The sequence below is a fragment of the Leuciscus leuciscus genome (genome assembly GCF_965113295.1).
Source record: "Leuciscus leuciscus genome assembly, chromosome: 15".
In the NCBI taxonomy this organism is placed as follows: domain Eukaryota; kingdom Metazoa; phylum Chordata; class Actinopteri; order Cypriniformes; family Leuciscidae; genus Leuciscus; species Leuciscus leuciscus.
Genome location: NC_138739.1, coordinates 9,154,298 through 9,177,134, shown reverse-complemented (window position 1 = coordinate 9,177,134; position 22,837 = coordinate 9,154,298). Strand labels below are relative to the sequence as shown.

The 22,837-nt window shown below is 39.3% G+C and overlaps 1 protein-coding gene and 1 long non-coding RNA gene across 3 annotated transcripts in view; one reads left to right on the top strand and one right to left on the bottom strand.

Moving 5' to 3' along the window:
• LOC309476063 (uncharacterized protein) overlaps positions 1–19,074 on the top strand; it is a 204,092-nt gene extending 185,018 nt beyond the window's left edge. Inside the window, exons 1-4 of one of the 2 annotated variants that reach the window (XM_082139212.1) lie at positions 13,244–13,350; positions 15,258–15,569; positions 16,193–16,513; positions 16,732–19,074. In XM_082139212.1, coding sequence (XP_081995338.1) covers positions 13,293–13,350; positions 15,258–15,569; positions 16,193–16,513; positions 16,732–17,009 — 969 coding nt within the window. In that variant the 5' untranslated portion in view covers positions 13,244–13,292 and the 3' untranslated portion in view covers positions 17,010–19,074. Of the gene's footprint in view, positions 1–22; positions 346–13,243; positions 13,351–15,257; positions 15,570–16,192; positions 16,514–16,731 lie in introns of those variants that run through there. The other variant, XM_082139213.1, reaches the window with a different exon arrangement.
• LOC309476459 lies at positions 2,905–20,059 on the bottom strand. Its single transcript, XR_014198171.1, has 2 exons — positions 19,110–20,059; positions 2,905–3,673 (listed from the first exon to the last, which is right to left on the bottom strand). It is a non-coding gene; the product is annotated as an uncharacterized lncRNA (long non-coding RNA).
• Between the last annotated feature and the right edge of the window lie 2,778 nt (positions 20,060–22,837).

The following is a 22,837-nucleotide window of genomic DNA, read 5'->3' as shown; positions in this document are numbered from 1 at the left end:
AAGTTGTTTATCTTTTCTTCAGGTCCATATGATGGTGACAGAGTGTCAGAGTGTCAGTGATGGAGGGAGATTCAGTCACTCTACATACTAATATTACCATAAAGCCAGCAGAAGAAATTATGTGGTATTTTAATGGCACCCGCATCGCTCAAATCAGTGGAGATCTCAGTTATATCTGTACAGATGTTCAGTGTAATAACGGCACTGAGAGATTCACAGGCAGACTGAAGCTGGATAATCAAACTGGATCTCTGACCATCATGAACACCAGAACCGAAGACTCTGGAGAATATCAGCAATCTATGATCATCAACAGTGACACATACTTCAATGTGTCTGTTCATGGTGAGTCATTTACGAATGTTTCAATTCAGGTTACATGCATTTAAATCACATTATTAATGTGTTATAATGACAGTGACATTCAGAGTTGCTTTTTCTATTTAATAGTACAAAAAAAGTACAGAATTATTTTAAACTGATTTGTCTGTCCATTGGTGATAGTCCAGCCGTTAGTATTATTTTTGTTCTGGTCATTTTCTCGTCGTAGCATTTCCGACCACCCTTTCTTATCATCTGTTTAAACTCCTCTGTTATTTCATACGCATTGTTTATTAGTTCACCAACACTCTTAAAATGATTTTGTGGTGAAGTAAATACTACAGAAAAAAAAACAATGTAATTTACATGAAAAAGTTAGTTCAGGCAAGAATGACAAAAACTAAGTAAATTGTATATTAGTACTTCATTCAATCGTGTAGAAATGAAAGCGCAAAATCAACAATATAAAATTAAGTAAAATTACTAAACTTTTCTGTTACTGGTGTTCCCATCATGCACTGGGCCTTGAATAATTAATGAGGTTGATTATTTTTATTTTTTTTACTGTTTTCCAGCTGTATTTACACTGTTTTATCATTGCTTTTGTTGTTAGGATTTGTAACTTGCCATTCTGTGACATTTGGAGTTCATTTTCTACTCAAAATGACACATTCAAACACAAAAACAATCCATCAAATGTTACCGTCATTGTGTATTATCTACCAAGTATTGAGGTCTCTGCGTTCACGTGACACATGACTTCTGAAATGAAGATATGGTGTCTCAATCAATATCTATTGTAATAATTACTTAGATGTTTCTAAGTAAAGCATATACTTTAAAAGTGTGGTTTAATTCAATGCTATGTTGTTCGAGTGAAATGTATCGCAAAGGAACCTTCAACTAAATAGATATTACTCAACCTTTCACTAGCCAAGTTAAAGTTACTTATTTTCTTTACTTTCAGTTAAGTAGAGTTTACTTAATTCCATATGTAATATTTACTTTAAAAATATGCGTGTGAAATTTACTAAATTTTTCTTTGGCAAGTTTTTGCACAAATATTTTTTAAGTACATTTTACTTGTTTTTTTTCAGTGAAGGTTCAAAGGTGATGGGGATTTGATTTAAAATAAGTACATGCATTGTGTTTATTAGCACAAAATATGGATAAATGTTGCTTTCAGACTGACAGGCAAGAAAACGTAAAATAATTTGTCAATTTGTGTCATATGATCACAATAAAATATTTTAGATTTTTTTTTCCAATAAGTGCTTAGTGAAAAAATAATATAGTCATTTATTTTTAATCCAACAATTGTCTAATTTAAAAAAAAAAGTCTTTATGAATAAAGATAGACATTTCTTACAATTCACTTGACTATATTTTATTGTTTAATGTTATTTCTACAGATTTTTTTCAAGATCTAGGAAATTAACATGCACAATCATTTCATAGTTTGTTCTTGTTATAGAGTTTCTTCCCCAAAAAGATCCTCCAGCATCTGTTGGTTTGTGTTTCAGGTGTTCCTGCTGCTGAACGAGATAAAATGAGGAGAAAGACTGTGAAAGAGGGAAAATCTTCTAGGTTTGTTGTAATAGTTATGGCTGTTGCTGTTCTGCTGTTAACTGCAGCTGCTGGTGTTGGTGTGATGTACTATCGTCACAGGAGCTCCAGAAAGGGTAAGTATCACCAATAGATACTGTAGTGAGAGGAAAACATTGCTTGTATTGTGAAAAAAATAGTGTTTATTGTGTTTGTAATTACTTTCCAGTCCAGGACTGAGTGAAGATACTGCACTAGTGTATCCTTGTAGAAAATTCTGACTTTTCCAACGAAAGTTTCTAACGGAGTCTTGTTCACGAATAGATGACGAATGTGCTGATTTCCTGAGTTTTTATAACTTTTAAAAAACTCTGTTAATTTCTGTCTATATTTTCTGTGATTCATTGTTTTCTTACAGAACAAGACAACGGTGTGATCTGAGAGGATCCCACACATCAGGCTTAATCTACCTCATCTATTTACAGTGGAAAAACCTCTAATGGGAAAATGAGCTTGTGTTTTTGAGCTGTAAAATGATTATGTAGGTAAAACATAATTTTTACTATTTTAATATTTTATATTTTTAGTAGCTGTAAAACAATTATGTAGGTTTACAATCCAGTACTCTTTTATTATAAAATGAATAGGGAATCATAGTTTTCCTAAATAATATATAATAATAATAATATATAAAAATAAAAATAAACTATTTAAACCAGGGGTTTTCAAAGTGTGGGGGGAGGGGTCCTCCTCAGGGGGTGCCAGAGCATGCCAGGGGAGGCGCGGAGAGTGGTAAAGTTTAAATTAATAAATTAAAGTTAAATTGTTATTATTCTGAACTGCACTTTTCAGCATTTTTCATGTTAACACAAACAATGATAAAAGTGAGGAGTTAAGAGTGTGTGTGTGTGTGTGTGTGTGTGTGTCAGTGGGGCATTGGTAAGTTCTGTCAAAAGGGAAGCCCACTGTCTTAGACTTTGAAAACCCCCAATTTAAACTAACTTCACAACTTTCCCTTGCACAGATATAGCAAGATGGTTTCTTCTTGCTGTTTAAATGCACTTATGTACTTTATATTCTTTAATCTCTTAATCTTGGGCAGAAGAGAGTTAAATCAAGCTCTCTTTCACAAGAAGTGAATCACATCTTCTGCACGTTTCGAGGCGTGTGATTGGCTGCTGGCTACCATTATTGTATGAGCCCATAGGCTAGAGTTTAATGTGTTGTGCTAATTTATGTTTCTTTAGCTGTTCTCATGTTGTATGAGACAATGTGAAGGTTACTAATGCACTACATGTATAAGTGCCATATGTATTCTCTCGAGTTGACCGCACTGGTCGTTATAATGTTAAAATGTGATGGTGTATCAGTATCAGCGTGTTTTATATAAGCTCAGGTTCACTCTCTGTGGATGTATTCTTCTGTTCCAGTGATTTTCTGTGACTCTAAGAAAGAATATTGCCTTTTTTTGTCTTATGAGAGTAAACGCACTCGCCTGTTACTCTAATGATAGTTACATGAGAACTGTGTCAAAGATATTGTCCACATTTGTGTGAAGAACCAAACACTATGTTCAGATATTGTACTGTTAATGTATCAGAACCTGTAGAAATGACACCAGCTGATCATCCATGTGCCTATAAGAACTGTTTTCATCTGTGTCTGAAGTTATTTTGAGGATGGGTCTTACTTTATACTATTTTCTACTGGAAGTGTGGAGAACGGTCTTCAATAAACTAAATGAACTTCAGACTTGACTTCTGGTCTTCATTAAACGATCGGATCGGTCGTTCTTTACGGGGTCAAACTGTATGGGGGTATTATTGTTGCAATATTCCAAATAAATAGATTAATATTCACAAATAAATGTAAAGAGATTCACAAAAATGTTTCGGATTCACAAATAAATAGATTAAGATCCACAAATAAATGTAAAGAGTTTCACAAAAAAATATAAAATACACAAATAAATAAAATGAGATTTGCAAATAAATAAAATATTTACAAATGTTTTATTATTTTACAAACACAACTCTGCCTGGCATTTATTTGTGAACCGCTTTCTGTGCATTTGTAAATCGCTGCACACATTTGTGAATCCCCTCACGCATTTGTGGATTTTGAAACACTTCTAGCGTTGACGTGCAGACAGATCCACAAATAAGTGGACTCCACCCACCGCCTACTCAAGCCAATCAGATAACGGCCACATCGAGCTGGCCAATCGTAGCACGTTCTCGCTTCAACCAATCACGTTTGGCTTTACACTGGGCGATCTTGCTCTGTGCTCATTCATCATTCATCTACATTTCAAATAGGAAGTGTACGCGTAAAGGCCCATAAAATATGTTTAACATTTGGATTTTGTTAGAATTACACCATTAGACTGCTTGTCAAGCCAAGCCACAAATTGTATGAGCCTTGAAAAAAGCCAGAGAAACAGCCCTTTACATCTCGGGAACAGCGCATTATGGACGCGTCACGTTATTCAAGATAGAACAGAAAAGCATCAAGTAGCTGACAAATGAATAACTGGGTTCAACCCATAAATAGCTACACGAGTTTTTAATTTGCATGGCAAGATTTTTATTTGCAGAAAACGCTGATGCTGAGGCTCGGACCATTCCATATTGGGTGGTCATTTGGGCTCATATTTGGTATTCTACATGACATTTATTTATGTCCTATTGCTATTTGTCACCGCAATTGTGCTTTAAAAGGCAAAATCGTATGTCCTGTAATTTCTTGCATCGTGTCTACCCCGTGCGAGGCTATCTATCTAGAAGAATCTATCTTCTAATCTAATCTATCTTCTATCTATCTAGAAGAAGTGCGGGCATCCGTTTACTATCAATGAATGCCCCGCGTCCAGGACACTATCACGAAATGTGATTTTTCAAGTAACCAGCACTAGTCAAAGTAGGCTACGATCAGAGCCGTTAAGAGTACGATTATGCAGACATGTCTGCAGCTAAGCAGACGTCACATAGGGAATATGTGTTAACGTTTCAAACATGCTAGTTCTCTTACGAGAGGTACTCTCGTACTGCGTAAGTCTTACGCTAGGGGAAAATCTCTTTTCCGCGAGATACTGAAGCCAAAAAATTATCCTTAATTTTGAAATAATGTAAAACGCGTTGCGGCAGCATGCAGACATAGACGAGACAGCTTGCGCGCCTATTGGCTGCCCTGCGGCAACTGCAGCAGCCTATCGATAAGGCCCTATCGTGACGTCAGCACCAATGGGGGCGCTTCGCGCCCAATACGTCACGTCCCGCCGAAACGGGCGTGGCCTGGGGCTATAAATATAGCATCGAAAGGCTAGCTTACCGATTTTTCATCTCTTCAGCGGAGCTCACGCATCGCTGGATCCAGAGAGAAGAAGCCGCGCCGTGGAAAAAGCATTTCAGCGGGACGAGTTCGGTACCTGGAGTCGCTGGCCGCGCCGCCTTCAACCGCCGTTCCTGCTACGCTATCCGGCGTCATATCCTTTTCATTGCTAGTGTGTGTTCGCCGCCGCGACTCACACTCCTTCACTAAAAGAGCAGAGCGTCTTTTTCAAGATGTCTCGTCCATCCTGTGGCTCGTGCCGAGCCCCACTCAGCGACGGGGACCGCCATGTCATCTGCGTTTCCTGCCTGGGTGAAGGACATGCAGCTCTAGCGCTCGCCGACGGCGGATGCCCTCACTGCGAGCTTATGCCTATGGCGACTCTGAGGACTCGCATGGCAACCTTCCACGAGCCTGCACTTCCCGCTGTGACGCCGCGCCGTAAAAAGCGCCGTGCTCAGCGGATCCCTGAGCCTTCCACCGAGAGAAGCTCGCCGGTTCGCCTGCCAGCTTCGCCGTCTGCTTCACTCGAGTCTCTCACTCCCGGACAGTGGCCGCCGTTGGCCGCCGCTTCCGCCGGAGATGACAAAGAAGAAGCGGCAGTTTTCGAGGAGGACAACTGCTCTATCCTGGCTTCGGACAGCGAGGATTGGGCGAGCTCTGTGGACCTCGCCCCTTCTTCTGCCCGCGAGTCGTCAGGAAAACGGGCCAGTATTGAAGCTGAGCTGATGCGTCTGCTCACACAGGCCACAGAGAGCCTCGGCCTCGAGTGGTCCGCGCCCGCCGAGCCTACACGCAACCGTCTGGACGGTTGTTTCCTACAAGGGGACCGCGTTTCCACGCCCTCAAGACCCGCCCCGTTTCTTCCTGAGCTTCATGAAGAACTGGCAAAGTCTTGGAGCGCCCCTTTCTCAGCCAGGCTGCGCTCCTCTGCTTCAGCGGCATTCTCCGTGGTGGACGGTGCCAAAGACAGAGGATACCTCGCTCTTCCTCTGGTGGAGGAGGCAGTAGCAGCCCATCTTTGCCCGCCCTCTGCTGGACGGCGGACTAAGACGGCGCTACCTTCAAAAGCCTGCCGCGCTACTTCTACCCTGCACAGTCGCGCTTACACCGCCGCTGGGCAGGCTGCATCAGCGCTACACACTATGGCCACTCTCCAGATCTTCCAAGCTAACCTTCTCCGAAAGCTGGACGAGGAAGGCACGGAAGCAGTCAACGTGGCGGATTTAAGGAGCGCTACGGACCTCGCTCTCCGCGCTACAAAATCCGCTGCACAGGCCATAGGGCGGAACATGGCCTCTCTCACCGTTGCTGAGAGACACCTCTGGCTGACGCTTTCAGAAATGCCGGACTCGGAGCGCTCTGTGTTCCTCGACGCCCCCGTTTCTGCTACTGGCCTCTTCGGATCGTCCGTCAAAGATTTCGCGGACAGATTCGCCGAGGTACAAAAGACGTCGCAGGCCATGAAGCACTTTTTGCCAAAGCGCTCTAGCTCCGCATCAGGCCGCTCTAAACAGCCGTCTGCTCGCAGCTCGCAGCCGCCGCCCCCCGCCGCCGCCTCACAGCGTCGACAGGCCCGGGACCAGAGACCACGCTCTCGCTCTGCCGGCCGCCGCCCCCCACCGCGTGGGACTCGGCCGAAGATTGAGATGAAGCCCGAGGTCTCAAAGTCTTCCTAGCCAGCTTAGGAAAACGACGGTGTTCAAGCCCCGCTGCGGCCGGGTTTCCACCAAAACTTCTCGCTCGTCCAGTTCCATTACATGCGACTGTTCCAGTGTACTCTGCAGTAAACAAGTCGGTTACATTACCCGCTTGCCTGTACACAAACGCCGTTTTCACGGAGACCCAGATAAATCCTGTAAAGAGTGTATTTTCTGGTATTCCGGCCACGGCCGACGGTGTTATGAGTGTAGTAAAAATGCCCACTGCCCAGTGCCCATTCCTACACACAGACACAGCCCGCCCCACAGGGCTCGCGCACATAAAATCGACTCATGTCGATTGCGCACAGAATGTAGTGAGCGTGCCCACATCCCAGTGCCCACAAACACTACACGCTGCATGTCTCTCGGTTTCTGTAAAAACGAAACCAACACACATACAGCCGACTCAGGTCGATGGTGTTTTCAGTGCAAATGTGCCCGCTGTCCTGCGCCCACATTCACTCACAGACATGACGAATCCCTCGGTTTCCCCCACGCTCGCCGTCTCTCAGCTACCTGCCGTGAGAGAGCCGAGCGCGGGCGAACCGCCCGCTGTGATCAACACACTCCCCGCCTCGAGCGCTGCAAATGCGGTGTCTATAATACAGCATACCGAAGCTCCCCGGCCGCCACTATGTCACGGCCAGAGCTCCGATCTCATTCAACCCTTAGCTATGCATGCACATGCGTGGGCAAAGCTTCCCGGTGTATCAGAATGGGTGCTGAACATTATAGAAAGAGGAGTCTCGAACTAGACTGCGCACTAAAGGAGTCGCACACTAAAGGAGTCTCGAACTAGACTGCACACTAAAGGAGTCTCGAACTAGACTGCACACTAAAGGAGTCTCGAACTAGACTGCACACTAAAGGAGTCTCGAACTAGACTGCACACTAAAGGAGTCTCGAACTAGACTGCACACTAAAGGAGTCTCGAACTAGACTGCACACTAAAGGAGTCTCGAACTAGACTGCACACTAAAAGAGTCTCGAACTAGACTGCACACTAAAAGAGTCTCGAACTAGACTGCACACTAAAGGAGTCTCGAACTAGACTGCACACTAAAGGAGTCTCGAACTAGACTGCACACTAAAGGAGTCTCGAACTAGACTGCACACTAAAAGAGTCTCGAACTAGACTGCACACTAAAAGAGTCTCGAACTAGACTGCACACTAAAGGAGTCTCGAACTAGACTGCACACTAAAAGAGTCTCGAACTAGACTGCACACTAAAAGAGTCTCGAACTAGACTGCACACTAAAAGAGTCTCGAACTAGACTGCACACTAAAGGAGTCTTGAACTAGACTGCACACTAAAGGAGCTGGACTGTGAGCTGAGGAGGCTCCAAAAAAAAAATTGGAGATCAAACAGCTGGATAAAACTGATCTCAGTATGTGAACTTATTTAACCAAGTAACACTTTAGTATGAATATTTATTAATGCAACTTTCTCTTGCTCTCTTTCTCCCTCTCATCCCACAAAACCAATAAAACAGTTTGAGACCTATCTGCAGTTTCAATGTGCTTTTATTAAGTGTAATACTGTATGGTGATTGCATCTACATCTGCACCAGCTGGGTGGTCAAGTGTGATTGGGTCAGTTTCATCGGGGAGAAGCTGGTTTTGTGGTGTTTCTCGCTCCTTTCTACTGGTGGCTATATTGTGCAGAATGGCACATGCAGCCACTATCTGTGATGCCCGCTCTTGTGACTCTTAAGCGCCGAACACAGTTGAAACGTGCCTTTAGGAGGCCAAAGGTTATCTCTATCTTCACTCTGGTTTTACTGAGGGCCACATTGAAGCGGTGCTGTGGCCCTGTCTGAGGGTTATGATAGGGGGTTATTGTGTAGGTTTTTCTATCTCAGTTCAAATTAACAGTGTTTTGTACTGTACCAAATTTAACTTGCTTTCCTCAAAGTGCCGACACAACAAAGACTCACGGAAAATGTGTGAGTCAAGCACTGGAGCCAGGCCGTTTGGCATCCAAACTTGTGATCATACGTTCATGACCACCACAAGTTGTCTGCAGATGAAATGTTTAGTAGATCATTGTTATATCTGTTAATGTTACTATTAATTTAAAGATTCATCTCACAGAAAATAATCATCTCACATATTCATATCATCTCTACCTGAACATTAAGGCTGTGATAGGACTTCCTATTAACATAATCTGCCTCATGTTCCCCTAGAGCAGTGGAGATTGGAGCAATAGACTACATACACTCACCTAAAGGATTATTAGGAACACCATACTAATACTGTGTTTGACCCCCTTTCGCCTTCAGAACTGCCTTAATTCTACGTGGCATTGATTCAACAAGGTGCTGAAAGCATTCTTTAGAAATGTTGGCCCATATTGATAGGATAGCATCTTGCAGTTGATGGAGAGTTGTGGGATGCACATCCAGGGCACGAAGCTCCCGTTCCACCACATCCCAAAGATGCTCTATTGGGTTGAGATCTGGTGACTGTGGGGGCCATTTTAGTACAGTGAACTCATTGTCATGTTCATGAAACCAATTTGAAATGATTCGAACTTTGTGACATGGTGCATTATCCTGCTGGAAGTAGCCATCAGAGGATGGGTACATGGTGGTCATAAAGGGATGGACATGGTCAGAAACAATGCTCAGGTAGGCCGTGGCATTTAAACGATGCCCAATTGGCACTAAGGGTCCTAAAGTGTGCCAAGAAAACATCCCCCACACCATTACACCACCACCACCAGCCTGCACAGTGGTAACAAGGCATGATGGATCCATGTTCTCATTCTGTTTACGCCAAATTCTGACTCTACCATCTGAATGTCTCAACAGAAACCGAGACTCATCAGACCAGGCAACATTTTTCCAGTCTTCAACTGTCCAATTTTGGTGAGCTTGTGCAAATTGTAGCCTCTTTTTCCTATTTGTAGTGGAGATGAGTGGTACCCGGTGGGGTCTTCTGCTGTTGTAGCCCATCCGCCTCAAGGTTGTGCGTGTTGTGGCTTCACAAATGCTTTGCTGCATACCTCGGTTGTAACGAGTGGTTATTTCAGTCAAAGTTGCTCTTCTATCAGCTTGACTCAGTCGGCCCATTCTCCTCTGACCTCTAGCATCAACAAGGCATTTTCTCTCACAGGACTGCTGCATACTGGACGTTTTTCCCTTTTCACACCATTCTTTGTAAACCCTAGAAATGGTTGTGCGTGAAAATCCCAGTAACTGAGCAGATTGTGAAATACTCAGACCGGCCCGTCTGGCACCAACAACCATGCCACGCTCAAAATTGCTTAAATCACCTTTCTTTCCCATTCTGACATTCAGTTTTGGAGTTCAGGAGATTGTCTTGACCAGGACCACACCCCTAAATGCATTGAAGCAACTGCCATGTGATTGGTTGATTAGATAATTGCATTAATGAGAAATTGAACAGGTGTTCCTAATAATCCTTTAGGTGAGTGTACATGTTGCAATGACTCTAGGGAATCCTATCATAAGTTTAACAGAATAATAATAAAGATTTAAAATAATTCTTAACATGTATTATATTGTATAGTACATTTGTGAAATTTGCTTTTTAAAAAAAAAAAAAAAATTTGCTCATGTGATGTCACCCTATCAATATAACTTACCGGCAATTTTATAAAAGCCCTCTTTTATGGAAATGGTCGATAAATGTCCGGGGAACACTATTAATGAAACTATTCATGTACTCCTGCAGAGCGAGGACCACCTTGCGAATGGTTCGACAAACCGTGTTTCTGTGCGTCACCCACCGTGCAAGTATGTAGGCTACCCCTTGCAAGAAAACGCAACGCAATATTTGCGGTACAGTAAGTGCATGAATTTGACGTGTTAAATTCTTTATGTGCGGCTCAAGAAGTTCGCAAAGATAAGACATTCCTTCCGCGGAAAATCTGTATCTTTCATACAAGTAACTATCAGGAAAGGCAAGGGGATTTTGTCTGGCTAAAAACTCTTTCTTTACGAAGTGCTCGTCAAACAATTTGCGCTGAGATGTCCACCGGATTTGGAAGAAAAGGTGAAGTCATTGCAACAGACACTGGGAATAAGTTACGTCACCTATAGGCCTATGTTTCTTTGCTAAACTAAACTGAACTGAAACATAGCTGGCTAGCCACCTAAACCGGCTTCATGGTATAGGGCCCAGATGTGACTAAGGCGCATTTGCAAAATTTGATGAAAACCTCAAATGGTTCAGAAAGCCTCGGCTTCCCATCACTAATCAAAACACTTGCAGTCTTTACGCCTACTTGAATACTTGGGCCAAATAGAGGAAATACGTCATGCAAGTAGACAGGTGCTCAAGTGAAAAGACAGCAAGTGTGGGTATTTGGAGATTTCATCATAGGATCAGAGAATGTCTAATAGCAAGAGAATTGGCACTCTCTGGTTACTTCCGGTTTCTGGACTGGCTGCAGTAACACGTCTCTGTCCATGCGGGGGCGCTCGCAGGACGAGTGCAGAATGAATGGAGGGCTATGGAGCTATACCCCTCAAAATACACTTTTCTCAGGATATAATTTTTTGTCTAGTAATTTGAATGTTGTATTCGAAAGGAGATGCAAAGAAATTACACACTGCTGGGTGTTAGATTTTTTTAGAGTCACTTATTTGCTTTAAAAAGTCTTTTAAAATGTAAATGACGTCATACACATCGTACGACCAGAGATACTAGTATGCTTTACGGCAATCCTTCAGTCGCATTGGTGCTTTCGCGCTCTGCACTTTCTTTTCTCTCAAGGCATCGACAACACAGCTGACACAGGTAAATACACAACACAGCTGACACAGGTAAATACACGTGCTAGAAGAGTTTTTGTTTGTTTCTGGTCCAGCTTCGGATGCCACGATGCCATCAAGCGGTATCTCTGGTCGTAATCATTCCTTCACTGACCAATCAGCGTTCATTAGCAGAATGCTAGCGTGTTATGGGCAACAACAACTCAACCTGTAAGAAATCGAAAGGACATAAGTACTCGTTCATTCAATTTTTGACCTAAAACCCATGTTGAACTTGCAAAACCTACAATCAAATCTGAGATTTCTCAACGGCAATCGGGTGAAAGAGAAAAATTTAGCCGTCTAGCCCCATAGACTCCCATTAAGTCTGCACTCGCCCACGATCACCTCCAGTTGAATTCTAATGGAACTGCAACCAAGATCGATACTATCCGATTGTTAAGTCTGACATCACGCGTGACGTTGAGCCTTTTCCGGGTCCAAGCGCTCCGCTCGTCCAGAAATAACAATGGCGGAACCTGTACATTTATTTACGATCACGTCCTTCTTAGTGAGGCACCCTTGGCGGTCAAAAAGGGTTTAAATTCCTTTAACACCAACAGAGTGGTTAGTGTAGCTCATCACTCAGGTGGCATAATTAAGGGTAGAGTCCAGGCATCAATGAAAAAGAAGATTTACGAGGTTGAAGTGAGTTAGCTCGGGACACGGGACACGGCACTGCAGCATTGTAAAAACACTCAATAATAACCAAAACACTAGCGAAAGCGGTAGGTAGGTAGAGAGGACCTGGACTTTGGACCCGGAAACAGTATTATCGGAGAGTGGTTACGTCACGACTTAACAACCGAATAGAGCTGGTAGTCCCGCTAACCCCACTGGACCTCTAGGTTGAAAAATCGTCAATGCAAGTGAATGGGAGAAAATAATTATTTTCTGGTCCCGTTTGAATTGTGCCATGAATGTGAACATTTGTAGTCTGTGAATTTTTAATATAATTTTTTGTGTAAAGAATTCTATAATTTAGCGGGTAGAAGTTTGATACGGTTAGACTTTGTGTGAGAGCACTTTGTGGACTACAACTCTTCGCTGCTTTCGACGTGTTTGAAACATCACCACTCGCACACGGACACTAGCTCACAGATCCCGCTAAACATGACTGTGTCTTTGGTGCACTTTACCGCCTTCTTTCAGGGAGAGGACAGAATCGTTGGGGTTGGCGAAAACCACGGGTAAGTCAACTTTATGGGGTGACGTCACATAGGCGACATGTAGTCTTTCTCGTTATGTCTTTTCCACAACTGCTAGCCGAAGAATCATACAATATACTGTCAAACTCGTAACATGAAAAATTATATTAAAAATTCACAGCCAACATATGTTCACATTCATGGCACAATTCAAACGGGACCAGAAAATAAAAATTTTCTCCCATTCACTTGCATTGACGATTTTTCAACCTAGAGGTTGGGGTTTTACGGATGGGCGGGACTTACCAGCTCTATGGGGCTAATAGGAAGTGCCAAGGCTCTCCGTAGACGGGCTCTGATAGGATACACCTGTGCAGAGCCATATCCAATTTGATTGGTCCACCACGCGGAAGAGGAGCGAAGAGGGAACGATGATGGCACGTCATTCACCGGAGAAAATATGGTGAAAAATAAGTTTTTGGTTTGCGTGCTCGCAGTGTTTGCATCCCTCGTGCACGGTAAGACGCTTTTTTTATTTTACATTTCATCTTCATGTCAACAATGCAAACAAATGATGACTAGGCTAAGTCATTTTAGACACGTTTTACCAGCTGGAGAACCTGCTCGTGAGAGCAGTCTGTGTCGAATGAAAGTTGAAACGCAAATGTGAGGGAATTTGTTAAATAAAACCAGTATATAACTCTGAATAAAAACTCGAAATGTATAATAGTCTTAATTTGGTGGACAAAGATAAAGTTAGCTAAGCTACTTTTCCAGTCCTGTGAATTTTCATCAGAGGGCGAAAACGTTCTATCTTGAGTCATAAATTGAGATCTGACATGTTTTTCACAAATTCGTATTACTGAAGCAAATCTTTAGTCGATTTAGGATTCTTATCCTGACTGTCTTAATGTATCTTCTAGTTAGGAAATCTTAAATCGCTTCATCGAGTTCGGTAATCAGGTCTCAGGTCTGTTACCAAGCAACCAACGAATTCAGCCAGAAGTTTCTGTGAGGTAAAACAGTGAGTAATACATCACCAGATTCAAATGGAGAAACAATAGACGTGTTTTAAATTAAGTGCGGCAGAAAGAGAAGTTTTTATAAGCTTGGTAGAAAAGGTAAAATCATATCACTGCATTTCTTAGGAGTTTGAAGTAATTTATTAGCGTTTTGTCGTCGAAGTGCAGCACATCATTTGAGTCTGTAAAAGTATGCAATGAACACTATTACTTGGCTGTATAATGTAAGTGCAATATGTAATATACGAATCAGGGTGTGTGTGTGTGTGTGTGTATGCGGTGTATTATGTTAAACGAGATATTAAGTTTCCCCAACAGTCAGACGGGGTAAAACCAGCATGATGGGGCAAAAGACACACATTACTGATACAAATACTTAAGGTAAACATAATATGGTGTTAATAATAGTTAATACTTGTTCAAAATAATCACTTTAGCAAAGTTAAAATTCATTTTTGTTAAATAAACTTACTGTCATTAACATGTTAATATTACAAAAAATCGAAAAAATTACATTAAATAACAAAAGTATTGTAAAAGCATTGGATGAGATCCCATATTAACTTAATATAAATTTACAGTAGTAACATTAAATTCTATTTTATTATATGATATGATCAATTTCATGGTTAAATATAATTGTTTCATTATAAATATGAAATTATATTAATATTATTTATAAATATATTAAATATCTTTAAGGTGGACATCCAGCTTATATATACGATATTTACCATATATCGAACCATGTCATGAAAACAAATGGAAAAGTCAGCAAGCTGTTTATTATCATATATTTTACATTAATTATTGTGCCTTTCACCCCAACAGCAGGAGCGCCTTTTACCCCAAATATCATACTTTGACATATTCTTCCGTTATTGAAAAACTGTTGCTTTGATTACCTTGAACAAAACTGAAAATCATTAAGACATTTATCTCAAAATATGGTAAATAATTTGAGCAATTCTCATTTGCTAATTAAATCTACAACATAAAAAAAGCAAACAAAAAAAACATGAAATATCAGATCAAATTAGCGCAGAATAAACTTAAAAACTGCATTAAGGATCAGACAAATTTCCACATGCAGCTTGAAAAGCAGATGTTTTGGAAAGTGCTGTGGCAAGTATATGTGCCATCTAGTGTTTTCGAGGAAAATGAAATCAAAGGGTCCTTTAACCCCGGTGCGCCTTTAGCCCCGTACCCTACTCATGTATGTTTGTCTGAGGAGTAAATGTGTAAATCAATGATGTTCTTCTGCTGATGTTAACGTTATGAATCCAGACATATTTCTCTACTCACAATGTAAAAAAAAAACATTTTCACAGAACATTCCTAGTCCTACTATCCAACAAGAAATGTATAATTAGCCTAACTTGTTTAGCCTATCTCTTCTTCAGGTGCATATGATGGTGACAGACTGTCAGTGATGGAGGGAGATTCAGTCACTTTACGTGCTGGTATTACCATAAACCCACAAGACGGAATTATGTGGTATTTTAATGGCATTCGCATCGCTCAAATCAGTGGAGATCTCCGTTATATCTGTACAGATGTTCAGTGTGATGAAGGTAATGAGAGATTCAGAGACAGACTGGAGCTGGATTATCAGACTGGATCTCTGACCATCATGGACATCAGAAACACAGACTCTGGAGTTTATCATCAATCTATGATCAACAGTGACAAATACTTCAATGTGCATGTTCATGGTGAGTCATTTACGAAGGTTTCAATTCAGGTTACATGCATTTAAATCACATCATTAACGTGTTTATTATGCAGAGTTGCTTTTTCTATTTAAAAGTACCTGCAAAAAAATAAAAGTACAGAATTATTTTAAACTGATTTGTCTGTCCATTAGTGAGCCATTAGTTTTATTTTTGTTCTGTTTAGTTCACCGAGGTTCACAGTGATGGGGATTTGATTTAAAATAAGTACATGCATTGTGTTTATTAGCACAAAATATGGATAAATGTTGCTTTCAGACTGACAGTGAAGAAAATGTAAAATAATTTGTCATATGATCACAAAATATTTTATTTATTTATAATAGTTTTTTCCAATAAGTGCTTAGTGAAAATATAATGCAGTAAATTATATATTTTTAATCCAACACTTCCAGTTGGAATTTCTAATACAATTTTTTTTTTTTTTTAAGTCTTTATGAATAAAGATAGACAATTCACTTGACTATATTTTATTGTTTGATGTTATTTCTACAGATTTTCTCAAGATCTAGGAAATTAAAATTCACAATCATTTCATAGTTTGTTCTTGTTATAGAGTTTCTTCCCCAAAAAGATCCTCCAGCATCTGTTGGTTTGTGTTTCAGGTGTTCCTGCTGATGAACGAGAAGTGACGAGAAAGACAGTGAAAGAGGGAGAATCTGTCACTTTAGATCCTGGTGTAAGAAACCCAGATGATTTGATGAAATGGTATTTTAAAGACATTCCCATCGCTGAAATCACTGGAGATCAGAGTCAGATCTGTACAGATGTTCAGTGTAAAGAGAGATTCAGAGACAGACTGAAGCTGGATCATCAGACTGGATCTCTGACCATCACAAACATTAGAAACACAGACTCTGGAGAATATACACTGAAGATCAACAATAGATTCAGCATCTTTAGGAGCTTCAGTGTTTCTGTCATTGGTGAGTAATGTGGGCATTTGAAAGGATAATACTAACAGAGGAATGTAAAAAGACGGTAGGCCTATTATTATATCTTTTTTATTTTAATATCTTGACGACTTGGTCCTGAAGCATCTCTACTTCTGACATCACTGTGTGAAACGGTGATCTACTTTGAACTGAATGAGAGTCACATGTTCTCTCTCAGACCTTCTGATATCTCATTGTGTTTGTTCTAGGTCAATCTGACAGATTCACTGACGGTCTGTCTTTAGCTGATCCAGGTTCAGGCCTGTCTGCTGGTGTTGTAGCAGGAATGGTTGTTGCTGTTCTGCTGTTAACTGCAGCTGCTGGTGTTGCTGGTGTGATGTACTATCGCTGCAGGAGCTTTAAGAAATGGCAAGTATCACCTACAGATACTGTAGTGAGAGGAAAACATTGCTTGTATTGTGAAAAAATTGTGTTTGTGTTTGTAATTATTTTCCAAAGTAGTTGGAATAGTCTTGTTCACGAATAGATGACACACGTGCTGATTTCCTGAGTTTTTATAACTTTTAAATGACTGTCTGTTCATTTATCTGTCTTTATCTTCTCTGATTCATTGTTTTCTTACAGAACAAGACAATGTCATTTGATCTGAGAGGATCCCACACATCAGGCTTAATCTATCTCGACCATTTCCACTGGAAAAACCTCTAATGGGAAAGTGAGCTTGTGTTTTTGAGCTGTAAAACTATTATGTAGGTAAAACATACATTTTGCTATTTAAAATGTTATATTTTAAAATAGCAAACTATTTTAATAATATAGTAAATATTTTTAGGTGCTCTAAAACAATTGTTTTTGAGCTGTAAACCAATTATGTAGGTGTACAATCCAGTACTCTGTTATTATAAAATGAATAGGGAATCATAGTTTTTGTAAATAATATATACAACTTTTTTTTTTTTTTTACTATTTAAACTAACTTCACAACTTTCCCTTGCACAGTTATAGCAAGCTAGTTTCTTCTTGCTGTTTAAATGCACTTATATACTTTATATTCTTTAATCTTGGGCAGAAGAGAGTTAAATCAAGCGGTCTCTCTCACGAGAAGAGAATGACATCTTCTGCACGTTTCGAGGCGTGTGATTGGCTGTTGGCTAACATCATTGAATGAGCCCATAGGCTAGAGTTTAATGTGTTGTGCTAATTTATTTTTATTTAGCTGTTCTCATGTTAGCTGTATGAGACCATATGAAGGTACTAATGTACTACATTTCTAATTGCCATGTGTTTTCTCTAGAGTTGACAGCACTGGTCATTATAATGTTAAAATGTGATGGTGAATCAGTATCAGTGTGTTTTTATAGACCAATTTTGAGCCTACGTCACAGCGTTAGCTGGTGGCAAAACAAAGGGAAAACTGGAGGCGGCCAGTACAAACCAGCACAGATTCGGCTACATAATACGGAGCTTAAATTACTATTATTATTATTAAATTTCATCTTGTTGGGTTCTAGAATCGACGGAGTACAGGCTCCAATTTGAAATTTTATCGCATAATGTTTTCTAAATGATTGTGATTATTTGTGAATCATCTATGATTGTTGTTTTGATTGATTGTGATTAGACTTTTGAAGAACCTGGTAAGAAAGTCTAATCAAATACATAGTTAAATGAATATGCTGTATCTGGAATTTTTATTTCTAGAAAATATTCACATCATTAAAATTGCACCGTAATGTCACTCTTTACATGGTCGTCTTCTGTCTGGCCGTGGCGCTGGCTAGGCAGAACTGCGGATCGTAGGCTACCACACAAGTCTTGCACGTAACGTGACCATTTAGTACAGTTATAGGCATCTCTTTATTTGCCCTCAGTTTCTCTTTACCCTCGGTTTCTCTATCGGGTCGGTGTAGAAGTCAGGCCACTCAACCGGAGGTAGCGTTGACGTTAATCCTGTCAGATCATCCATCCATTTAATGAGCGTGTATGCCGGGTCAGCCAATCTGGGATGTCCGTTAAAATTAACTTTTGCAAATAACAATCGCGGTCCTGGACAGTTGCACATTAAGATAAAATCGGATTTTCTCCAGTCATTATTAAAAAAACAAGTTAACAAAACTTGCAAACTAACGTTAGTAAAGCGGCCGGAGGGATCGTTCCGCCTCCACCTAAGCTCCGCCCACAAAAAAGTCACCATGTTTACCAACTGAAAAGGGGTCTATATGAGCTCAAGTTCACTCTGTGGATGTATTGTTCTGTTCCAGTGAATTTTTTTTTTCTGTGACTAAGAAATAATATTGCCTTTTTTTATCTTATAGTGTGTAAACAACACCTGTTACTCTTATGATAGTTACATGAGAACTGATATTGAACTAAGATATTGTCCACATTTGTGTGAAGAACCAAACTCTATGTTCAGATATTGTACTGTTAATGTATCCGAACCTGTAGAAATGATGCCAGCTGATCATCCATGTGCCTATAAGAACTGTTTTTACCCGTGTCTTAAGTTATTTTGAGGAGGGGTCTTACTTTATACCATTTTCTACTGGAAGTGTGGAGAACTGTCTTCAATAAACTCTAAATGAACTTCAGATTTGACTTCTGGTCGTTCTTTACAGGGTCAAACTGGGTTCCTCTACATCATGTCACCATGATTAATGATAAGCACTTTCCTTTTTATGGAAAGCTATGGATTATTTAATCATCTGTTACTGAAAGCACAGAAAACAGTAATGTGATCATCTAAACATCCCAAATGATGTGATTTAAGTATTTGATAGTTTAAGCGTATAAAGTCCTCCAGGTGGAGCTTATTTGCTATAGTACAAGACATTTTTTACTACTTGATTTGCATTTAAATCACATATAATCTACTGGTAACATTTATTCTTCTTGCTAGAATTATGCGACCAATGCTTTGTGATAATCAGGAAGATGGAAACACTCGATTCATAAGACAAGCCGGAGCTCAGGTTATTAGTTGATGGTATGTGTGTTTCTGTTGAAGCGACTTTAACATCAGTAACAAAATGTTTTTAATTTACAAATTCCCTAAGAATCCATATTGATGTTTGATTTATTGTTATGTCAATCATCATAGACAACATAAACTTCATTCCCTTATAAAAGACAAAAATGTTTTATCACTACAATCACTACACTATACAATTAATTAATATAACACAATATGTTTTGCTTTTAAATAAACTGTTTCAGTGCTATAAATGATCATAATTATTTTTTATGCAAATTGTATTTTGATTGAAAGGATTGCTTGGTCATCATGTGCCAGTGTTATTTTAGGATCATATAGTATCATTGATTATCATTATGGAATAGTACAAATAACATATACTATTAGAGTTGCTATTCATATTTTGAATAATTTGTTAATTATTTTTAGATTTTCCATCTTAAAGTTTTAATAAATTTGTGTTTTTGTCATTTTTCTTTTTTTCTTGTATATGAAAAAATTGTTTTATATAGTTATATATGTTTATTTTATAATAATAATACAAAATATTTCAATTAAATGTATACACGTTGCATTGACAACTACCAGGGAAAAATATTTATTATAGTTTTATTACAGTAAACGTTAAAATAAATAAACAAATAATAATGTTTTAGTTAACAACAATAACCCTGGCATGGATGTCATTTCAAAGTGAAAACATAAATGAAAAGGACATTCACTTTAAAAAAAAACATAGAGCCTTTTAAATGACATTATTAATGCAGACCCGAGGGCTCTTCCATAAAACAAGATTATAATACAAGCCAGGCTTATTTTGGTTAGTCAGACTTATTGTCGATTGATTCTGTTTCATAAAGCAAACTTAAAATAGTTCAAACTCAGTTACTCTGGCAACTTATGCTGGGAAACTGACCTGGGGCCTGTTTCAATAAGGAGGTTCAACCAACTCTGAGTTAAAACTTGAACTCTGAGTTGACTTACCCTGAGATGGAAAACTCTGAGTTTTCGGTTACAGAACAGCTGAAATGAGTTAGTTCAATCAACTCTGAGTTGACTGACTCTGAGTTAAGCGCGTGCACCACAACTATAAAAAGACATTATCAATGGATCACAGATATTATGAGTCACCATGGCAACAGCGCCAGACAAAAAGAGGTCTTCATATTTCTTCACATTTTAATTACTGTTATACAGTGATGGGTGTAATTAATTACCAAGTAATCTAAATACTGTAATTTAATTAAAGGGATTACTCTTAATTCTTCTGTAATTTAAAGTTTAATCTGATGTAATTGTATTAGACTATAGAACAATTCTGTATAGGCTATTTAACATACATTTTTAAAAGTTATATTTTTAATGTAACCTTCTCCCTCTACACACTTTGGTCAATTCAAGAATAATTCATGCAATTGTTTATTTGAAAGCATTAAAAGTGCAGTTTCTTGTCTCTCCTTGTATTGTTCAAGTGTTTAAGGTTGACATGGGATTTAGTAATTAGTAATAAGTAGACCAATAATTTCTAAAGATAGTCATTATTACATTAATCTAATTACACTGTTGAAGATGTCATTTGTAGTTAGTAATACAAGTAACTTGCCCAACTGTTATAATATCAGAGGTGAAACTGGAAGAACAGTATGTTATTCAACCTAATTTAAATTTTCATGTAGGTGCAATCCTGCAGGCATTAAAAGAACATGGCAGCAGCTGAAATGTTAATATAAAAACATAATTCAGTCAAGTAAGGCTTGAGCATAGTATGGGTGTAGGCTACCTGACTTTACAAACATTTGACATATTAAATAACTAAAGCATCCAGTGTCTAGCAGTGCAGCAGCATTTACGGCTGAGGGAATTCCTGGATGGACTTCAGAGCCAGTCCCAAAGATCCAAGGGCCTTCATAAAATGTCAGAGGTTTACATATGTGTTATTTTTTATATAGGCTATTTTTGATATTTCCATTTATTTTACTTTGGGTTAGGATTTTTGTTGGTCCCAATAGATTCTGATGGTAATATCTGTCTTTTGGAGCCTCCTGTCCCAACAGAACCCCAGGCAGTTGTAAGTCGCCTACTCAATACACCAGAAATTATGACAAATAGTGTTATAAAGTGTACTCAACCAAATGCTCATCTTCACAGGACGATGGGGATAAAGAGTTTCTGCTGCCACAGAGAGGCCTACAGAGGTAATGTTAATATTATGTGTCTACACATCAAACAATCTATACATTCAGATTTTTTCACATTTTTATGTGGAGTAGCCTATAGAATCTAAGTTTAAATCTAAGTATAAACGGGTATTCTTATCTCTCCCCGCGCCCCCAGAGTGTGGAAGAACAGCAGGAGGACGGTCCATCAACTTCTGGTGCACAGATGAACAGTTCAGTGATTTTCAGTAAATGCCACAGTTTAATTCTGTAGAATTTGTTTAGAACTACATTATGTAACTCTAATCTACTACTGTATTTTCAGTTGCCAGTAAAGGAGTTATATAGACTTCATCTTATTTTAAAAAAAAAAATATATATATATATATATATATATATATATATATATATATTATTTATTAATAAAAGATTAATTTTATTAATAAAAATGTACTGAAAGAATGAATGAGGTGTTTAAACACCACTTCCACTTTAAAAAGGGGAGGAGACCGAAAGAAACTCTGGGTTTACTGAAGAAAACCTGCTCCCGACCAGGTTAGGTTCACAGAGTAAGTTACCATGGTAACTGACTCTGAGTATAAGTTACCTCTCTTTCTGAAACAGGCTTGACTTACTCTGCTTTCTCAGGTTTAACATACCTCCCATTCTGAAACAGAAAACTCAGAGTTTCCCTCATTTTAGGGTTAACATACTCAGAGTTTTCACTTAACCTCCTTTCTGAAACAGGCCCCTGGTCCAGGGCAGGCTAACTGTCATAAGCCTGAGTTGTTACACCGTTCCTCTAACACTAACCACCAGGAACACAATGATATTACCACTGACACTCTCTCATATACCATTATTTTACTACTTTATTACTTTATTAATCACTATCAGTCCAAAAATAAATATACAGGAAATCTACTTAAACAAGGCTACAATGATGAATGAGACAATATAGACCTACAAACGTTTTTTATAGGTTTTCTTTTCTTACTGGCTGAATGTTTTGTGCCCAATGCAGAATCTACAGTTCCTGAAACTCACCGCTAGAGGTCATCACACATCACAGATTACACCACAATATTTACTCTGACACTACTCAGATCAGTATGGAAGCCCGTTTCCGCCACCCTGAGTAAAAAAAAAAAAAGATTCTTTAAGTCATAATAATGAGAAACTTTCTCGTAATAATGACTTATTTTTCTCGCACTTCTACGCATG